General features: G+C 42.9%; 1 protein-coding gene across 2 annotated transcripts in view; it reads left to right on the forward strand.

Annotated features, from left to right (window-relative positions):
* Positions 1–7822, forward strand: part of mfn2 (mitofusin 2) — a 25540-nt gene extending 17718 nt beyond the window's left edge. For both annotated transcript variants that reach the window (XM_076277426.1, XM_076277427.1), the window contains exons 13-18: positions 506–608; positions 1192–1412; positions 1690–1845; positions 2697–2893; positions 3494–3628; positions 5641–7822. In XM_076277426.1, coding sequence (XP_076133541.1) covers positions 506–608; positions 1192–1412; positions 1690–1845; positions 2697–2893; positions 3494–3628; positions 5641–5710 — 882 coding nt within the window. In that variant the 3' untranslated portion in view covers positions 5711–7822. The remainder of the gene's footprint in view (positions 1–505; positions 609–1191; positions 1413–1689; positions 1846–2696; positions 2894–3493; positions 3629–5640) is intronic.
* Positions 7823–8702: the final 880 nt, after the last annotated feature.

The raw sequence follows: 8702 nt of genomic DNA on the forward strand, positions 1-8702 counted from the left end.
GCTCTCTGTAAACATTCTCAGAAAGTTGCTTTTGGTTCTTGAGAATTAAACTGCATTTGAATGAGTGATCCATCTCCATCCGGATCAATATTAGTCCGAATTAGCCTGGCTTTGCTTGATCCATTTGTGGAAATGGCACACCAAACGACTCTTTGTGCTCCAGACAGTGATTTGCACTGTGTTGTGGTATTTTGCTGTTGACTTGACTCATTTTGGTTTTCTAGAATTTGTGATTATTACGGTTTCCATGGATATTCTCCCAGACCCTCTGTCTCCATTGTTCTTGTGGTTTTCACAGTCTGTGTGTCTGTGTATATCCACTCTGACTGTGTGTGTGTGTGTGTGTGTGTGTGTGTGTGTGTGTGTGTGTGTGTGTGTGTGTGTGTGTGTGTGTGTGTGTGTGTGTGTGTGTGTGTGTGTGTGTGTGTGTGTGTGTGTGTGTGTGTGTGTGTGTGTGTGTGTGTGTGTGTGTGTGTGTGTGTGTGTGTGTGTGTGTGTGTGTTAGGAGCTGCATCGGCACATTGAGGAAGGCCTGGGCAGAAACATGTCAGAGAGATGTACCACTGCTATCACCGGTGCCCTTCAGACCACACAGACCGAGATGATAGGTGAGCAACACATGCACATACGCACACCTGTCCCGCTCACACACAGACCGTACAGAAAGACACATGCAGGTGGAAGTGGTAGTGTTGTGGTAGCATGGCGTTCAATGCCACATTCAGGTCTAGTGCCGAAGGGTCCCAGTCTTCATCTCTCTGCCACACACAGTACTGCCTGTAAAGGCTATAAAGCCCAAACATAGAACATAAACAAAAAGGGACATGCATACAATACATTCACAGTGACTTCAACTGGAGTCCAGTGTTCTTAGCATGAAGGTTAAAAATGACAGTTTCTCTTCATGCAGACACAAAATAGACGAGAATACAGCTGATTTTAATAGCAATGCACAAACACTTAACGCACAAACTATAAATCCACAGTGTGTGAATCATAATTAAAAACACACTCTGATTAAAAACACTCATTCTATTTCTCTCTCTCTCTCTCTCTCTCTCTCTCTCTCTCTCTCTCTCTCTCTCTCTCTCTCTCTCTCTCTCTCTCTCTCTCTCTCTCTCTCTCTCTCTCTCTCTCTCTCTCTCTCTCTCTCTCTCTCTCTCTCTCTCTCTCTCTGTGTGGTCTGCGCAGACGGTCTGAAGCCGCTGCTGCCTGTGCAGGTGCGTGAGCAGGTGGACAAGCTGGCGCCACGCCAGTGCTTCAGCCTGTGCTACGACCTCAACTGCGACAAGCTGTGCGGGGACTTCCAGGAGGACATCGGCTTCCACTTCTCCCTGGGCTGGACCATGCTGGTCAACCGCTTCCTCGGGCCCAAGAACACACGCCGTGCACTCATGGGTTACAACGACCAGGTGAGAGATGGACACACACACACGCACACACACACACACACACTGGATTGGCCTATCTGATTAAAAAAAAGGTACAGAGAGTGAACACAAACACACACACACACTGGATTGGCCTAACTGATTAAAAGAAAGGTACAGAGAGTGAACACACACACACACACACACACACACACACACTGGATTGGCCTAACTGATTAAAAGAAAGGTACAGAGAGTGAACACACACACACACACTATGGCTGAATTCATCACCGATATGCGTGTGTGTATGTTTCAGGTTCCGCGGCCACTGGCCATCACCCCGGTCAGCTCCAGCATGCCCCCCTTCCCCCAGGGCTCAGTCACCCAGGAGGAGCTCATGGTCTCCATGGTAACCGGCCTGGCATCACTGACCTCGCGCACCTCTATGGGCATCATTGTGGTTGGAGGCGTGGTAAGAACACACACACACACACACACACACACACACACACACACACCTTGCTTGGAATGCAGTGAAACACCTGTATAGATTGCAGGCTGATGTTTGCAGGCAGATCAGCACACATACACTTGGTACTTGAACCTTTCCTGTGCTTTCAAACATTAAAAAACAAACTCTCATACACAAACACACACTTTACGTAACATTTTAATACCTACCCCCGAACCGTGGCTAGCAAAGGCTTATCTAAATTCACACACCACACACACACACCACACACACACACCACACACACACACACACACACACACACACACACACACTCATAGACCTGTTCATGTGACGTTAAACACTGGGAAGAAGCCTCTAAATTACAATCTGAAGGGCTTAGCTACGAGTCCTGTTTTGTGGTGTTTTATGACTGTTTTATCTAACAACATCTTGTTGCAGATACATTTTTTGCATCTCATGGAAGAGATGTACTGTTTGACACAATATCCTCTAAATCTCTCTAGCTCTTGCGTAAAATGCAAAATCCCAATCCCAATCCCAAATACATTTCCGAGGTCTTGGCCAGGGATGTCATAGAGTTCAAATAGGTTTACCCCTCCCCCAGATGACCCCACCCCCTCCCCCAGATGACTCCACCCCCTCCCCCGCTCATTTGCCATTGGAAGATTTTATCTTTTATCATTACATTATAATGGAGTACAGTTTTGTTGTCCATACTGCAAGGTGTTGTGGATAGTCGTGCTCTATTGTGCGTGTGTGTGTGTGTGTGTGTGTGTGTGCGGGCGGGCGTGTGTGCGCTTGTTCATGTTCTTCTCTGCAAGTTCTCATACGTGTTCGTGTGTGTGTAGATCTGGAAGGCAGTGGGCTGGCGTCTCATCGCTCTGTCCGTGGGCCTCTACGGGCTACTGTATGTGTATGAGCGCCTGACTTGGACCACCAAGGCCAAGGAGCGTGCCTTCAAGAGGCAGTTTGTGGATTACGCCAGCGAGAAGCTCCAGCTCATCGTCAGCTATACAGGGTCCAACTGTAGCCACCAGGTCCAGCAGTGAGTACACACACACACACACACACACACACACACACACACACACACACCCAGCAAGGGTCAAGGCTATCAGTTGTAGCAGGGTGTGGACACGAACAGCACATACACACGGATGCACACCTTTTTTCCTGGACACATCCTATTCCTCAGGAAACACTAATCTCTTTTGAAGAGAGATCTCGTTAAGAGTTCTCTTAGCGTGGTTGCAACTGGTTTATGCAGGTGTAATCTGTCTGTGTGTGTGTGTGCTCTCCGCTGTATTTAAGAGCACTAAAGCTTCCGTTTAGAGCCAGTGGAAAATATTGGTTGGTCACATCATCTTATGTAACTGACCAGTATAAATAGATGCAGATTTAAAAGAACCTTTTAATCCTTTGCTCACTGGCTCCACCTAGTGACCAGAAGAGTAGTTTTCACATACTCCCACTACTTTACTTGCCTTACTGCAAGATCTTTTATCATGTAGATGCACAGAACAATTCTAAGTAGAATATTCTTAATCCAAAGAAGGGAAATAAATATCACAAATGAGGTTGTAAAAATGGTAACAAATGGAATTTGCTATGATTGTCTAATGTGTGTGTGTGTGTGTGTGTTCAGGGAGCTGGCGAGCACCTTTGCCCAGCTGTGCCAGCAGGTTGATGTGACGAGGCAGAATCTGGAAGATGAGATTCAGGACATGAACAACAAGATTGAGCAGCTGGACACCCTGCAGAGCAAAGCCAAGCTGCTGAGGTATCTCACACACACACACACACACACACACACACACACACACACACACACACACACACGTAGGGGTGCTTGATGAGGCCATCCTTAAAAATATGTTTGTTTGCCATAACCTCCCTCCCTGACGCAGTCACTTGACAGACTTGGGTCCAACCTGAAAAATTATTTTATTCTTGCCAACTAAAACTTTGTTGGGACAGTGAAACCGCCCACATTATTTTTTAAAACCATCCCCTATCGCTCTTAAGCTAAATTATTTCAAATAAGATTTAACTTTTTTTATATATATAAAACAAAACCGCAGGCTTAATCTACACAATGATAAGCTGTACCCTCCACTGGTTTCCAACCACTAGTGTTAATTTCGTCAGACGAGACGAGAGGAAATATGTTCGTCAACGACCTTTTTTTTCATGACTAAGACGAGACGATGACGAGACTGCAGTAATGTCCTGAAACACTGACTAAGACTATCTTGTATTATTGTTGACGAAAAAAGACGAGACTAAAATGTTTTGCATGAAATAAAAACTAAGATAAAATCTCTCTTCATTTTCATCTAGAAAATGAGAAGACAGAATATCTAGCTGTTACGTTTTCAAAATATTCCGAATGAGTTCATACGCAACAGCTTTTCTGTAGGCTAGTCTACGTGCTGTGGCTGCAACCCTGTGGCTGCAACACGAAACTACATGGAACAAGAACACTGGAGATTTCTGCCAGAGTTAGCAAGCTAACTACCTAAGCTTTATGCCACAATGCTACATACCCAGAAGTTGAAGCTTCTCTCATACAAATTAACATCCCCCAGAATGTCCATATGAAAATGTTCATCATTTAATGTCAACTATTTAACTAGTTAGACTCATGATGCAAAGTTTGCTAGCAAGTAAGCTAATATGGAAAGTTCGCTAGCAAGTTAGCTATGGCTAAGATGGAGAGTCTGTTTGGGGAATGTGTTGTGTTTGGGCGCATATCGCCATCTAGCGAGGCGGAGTAAAACATTAATACTTTGGTCTACGACAGTGTTTCTCAAACTTTTTCAGTTTCAGGACCACTTAACTAACCCTAGCTAAAAAAAAAAAAGATTACACCTACTTCAACAGTAGCCTATAATTAGTCTACACTATAGGCCTACTCACTGAACCACCTTGCTAATTGTCTTTGCACTTTGCTTATTGTGTGGATTCATACTGTATGATTTAAACTGGCATATCTTACATAGACAGTGTTGCAGAACTGTTTTTACATACAAGTTGGTTCAATATTGCAAACAACTCATCTATATTATATTTTACCACGTCTGCTCGCGGACCACTTGGGATAGCTTGCGGACCACCAGTGATTCCCGGACCACACTTTGAGAAACACTGGTCTACGAATATGACAGTTGTCCAGTCAAATCTTTTACTGTCTATGGTCAAATCCCAGCCGAGCTATAACTGTAGCTCGACTTACCTGTGCATGTAAACATACTGACTGACAAAAAATCAGAATGAGTAATTATAACAGACGAGTAGCCCTGTGGACACACAATATTGTTGGAAAATTGAGATGTGTAAACACCATTTGACTCAAATAGTAATCAGAAATAATTTGTTATAAAAAAAAGACTAAAATGTGTTGAGTAAAACTGACTAAGACTAAGATACCTTTAGTTTTCTTTTGACTAAAACTAGACTAAAATGACGAGACTTTTAGTCGACTAAAACTTGACTAACAAAAACTGAAATTTGAATGACTAAATATGACAAAGACTAAAAAGGACATTTCGTCACAAGACTAGGACTAAGACTAAATAAAAAATAGGTGACAAAATTAACACTATTTCGTCGTCATCAGCGTCCATCTGTTATCTGTCAGATCTGACTGTCAATAGTGGGCCCTTTGCTATGTGTCGGATTCGGGCAGCTATGGTTTTGAAAGTATTTACAAAGATTTCAGTTTCTTTCAGTTTCTTTCAGGAATTGATATATCCCCCCCCCCCCCCCCCCCCCCTGTGTATGACTCAACAGGAATAAAGCGGGGTGGCTGGACAGTGAGCTCAACATGTTTACCCAGCAGTACCTGCAGCAGGGGCGATAAGAAGAGGCCGAAGATGGAACGAGGGATGAAGAAGAAGAAAGATGATTTCGGGGGCGAGAGAGAGAGAGAGAGCGAGAGAAAGACAATGCCCAAATGCAGGGTCCTCATGACCACCGCCAGCCCTCTCTCTCTTTTCTCTTTTCTCTCTCCTCTCTCTCTCTCCTCCCTCTGCCACGTCTCAGCCGCCTGCTGTATCAGATGGACTCCTCTTAGCCATGCTTGTTTTAGAAGAGGGCGTTAACCCTCGCTCTGCCATGAGACGCATCTGTTCACCTCTCCGCCTGCCTCTCTGCCTGGATGAATGGTCTTCACTTTTCATGTGTTTGGGTTCTGCCTTTGGGATGCGAGCAGGAGAGTGCGCCCCCTAGTGTGTAGGATGACCTGGCCATTTATTTTGTGGAGCGTATCTTCCTCTTTGGTGTTACTTGTTAAGAACACGGAAATCCATAGCTGTATATGGAAGACCTGTAGTAATAATAATAATAATAATAATAATAATAATGGTAATAATTTATTTGATTATTATTTTATGGTAACACCATGTCACTTTGAGCTATGCGTATGTGTGTTTAGGATGTGGTGTCTCACATAACTCACAGGGTCAGTAGGCTTGTGTGTGAGTTAGAGGTTAAAGGTCATCTGTTGACCTGGTGTGTTGTGCGGGGGGTAGGAAGTGTCCTCTCACCCCTCATCCCTCTGTCCCATCCACCACACCGACTTGACCACGATGGCCGCTGACTCGGGGCCACATCAGGGCCACATCTGGGTGTCTCTGCACTAGGGTTACCTCAGTCTGGGTTGAAATCAAGCAAGTTACGATCAGTCACAGTTGGGTATGGTGATACAAGTTTGTGGGTGTGTGTGTGTCTACACAAGTAGGCATGCTCAAGTCTATTCAAAGGTAACCCAAATGTGAGATTGTCAGAGATGTGTAATAAGTTTGTTTGTAGTATGTAATATGCTTGTTTGTTTTTGTTTGTGCATTGGTGGTGCCCTGTGGGCCTTTTATCACCCGATTACTGTATATGCCCACTCGCAGTTGTGGCCTGTATCTCTACCCAACTACATTGTGTGTGTGTGTGTGTGTGTGTGTGTGTGTGTGTGTGTGTGTGTGTGTGTGTGTGTGTGTGTGTGTGTGTGTGTGTGGTGTGTGTGGTGTGTGTGGTGTGTGTGGTGTGTGTGTGTGTGTGTGTGTGTGTGTGTGTGTGTGTGAGAGTGTGTGATATGATTTGTCCAATAGTGGCTCATTAACATCATGCTTGTTTGGGTGTGTGTGGCTACTGCATGACACTGGGAAACAGGGTAATTGTGGGGCTGTCAGATTGGCTGTTTCCAGGTTGAGGTCTTGACCGAACTCAAGCGTGCACTTAGGGTAAAGCCAAGTGAAGGATTATGAAGAAGGGAGCATGAAAACTGAAAGAGAAAGAGGGCTTAGTGGGATAATGCAGAATTCCGGTCTCTCTTTGGTCCCGTGTTCAGTTGGGCTCTGCATGTAGACCAGATGTACTCTTTTTATTTAAGGGAAAACATTGGTGCCACACATTTGTTAGCGTTTTGTTTTGTTTGTTTAATTATTGTCATGCAAGCACCATCATAGCCTGATGTAATGAAATGCAAAGTGAAAAAGACCAATAGAAACAGAATACAGTTGTGCAAAGTAAAAAAACTAAATATGAATTTGACACCCTGAAAACACTGAACATATTACCCAACATTCTCAACATGGATAAAGATCTGAATTAGTTGGAGGTGTCCTGTGTGTGTGTGTGTGTTTGTGTGCGTGCGCGAGTGCCTGTTCTGATGGTGGTTTGCAGTTGTGTGCCAAGATGTTAAGAAAGTTGTCTGAAGAGGTCTTCAGAAGGAGTATTTGCACTTTATTTGTTTTTGTGCTGCTTTTAAAAACACTGTCTCTTTGCCTCTCATTTTTGAGCGTGTGTGTATACTGTTTTTTTTTTTTTTTTTTAAAGTGACGTTGAAAGAAGGAACACTCAGTGCTGTTCAGGTGTGCTGCAGTAGTGTAGAAACACGCATGCTTTTTCCTCGTCATATCCTGTCTTGTCTGATTGTGAATGTCCATAAGTAATAAATAATAAAAACAACTAAGTTAAGGAACGATCATTTTCTCTCTCTTGTGTTCAGAAGGAGGTTTGGGAGACAAATGATGAGTATACCATGTTTCTTGTGTCAACTCCTCTATGTGTCCATGGAGATGCATAAATTAATCTGTTATCAGAATGAGGCAAGTAGTACAGTTCTGGGAAGCCTGTCATAAATTGTCCCTCTGTCCCAATCTCACTTGCTTTTTGTGTTCTTTGTTCCTGTTGGCTTCCTCTCTCATACACACACATGTACTTCATGTTTAATAATCTAGTTACGTTTTTGTTTAATTAGGCTACTGAATTTAGTGCTAAGAGTCATATAAAATTTGGCAAATTATGATAATCAATATGTTGTAATGTGTAAATACGTTCGTAAGCCCTACAATCAGTCCATAGACTTGGTTAAGTAATCTCTGGGTTTCCCCAATAACCTTTATTCAGTCAAAATGCAGAAAGTGTTATAAAATATATACATAGCCAATATAACTGGAGAAATAAGTGCTGAATTCTAAGAAATGTCTTTAGAAGAAAAAACATTTATAAGTTGTAAAAACATCATAGAACCCTATAGAAAAACAACAGAATCAAGGACCAAGGATTAGAGTAAATACAAGCTAATCATAAAACAGGACTCAACATTTCTCATGCATAGTTTCTTAAAAGCTAATTCATTACACTAAGAAGAAACACCAGAAAATTACATAAATGTCACACTAGGGGACACTCCCATTAAACACTGAAACACAGAACTAAAGTGAGAAGTCAGAACTAATGCAAAATTACTATAGCATAAAGACATAGATTATATGTTTCTCATATCCCTGATACAACATATATAGCATATCAAGAACCAAGTTTTTCTAAAGAATAAAGAAAAGTTCATATCAGGAAAG

This window comes from Alosa pseudoharengus, unplaced genomic scaffold (genome assembly GCF_046254945.1).
Source record: "Alosa pseudoharengus isolate Yale_2024_CS ecotype anadromous, Long Island Sound unplaced genomic scaffold, YU_APseudo_1.1 YU_APseudo_1.1_scf_9, whole genome shotgun sequence".
NCBI classification, from domain to species: Eukaryota; Metazoa; Chordata; class Actinopteri; order Clupeiformes; family Clupeidae; genus Alosa; species Alosa pseudoharengus.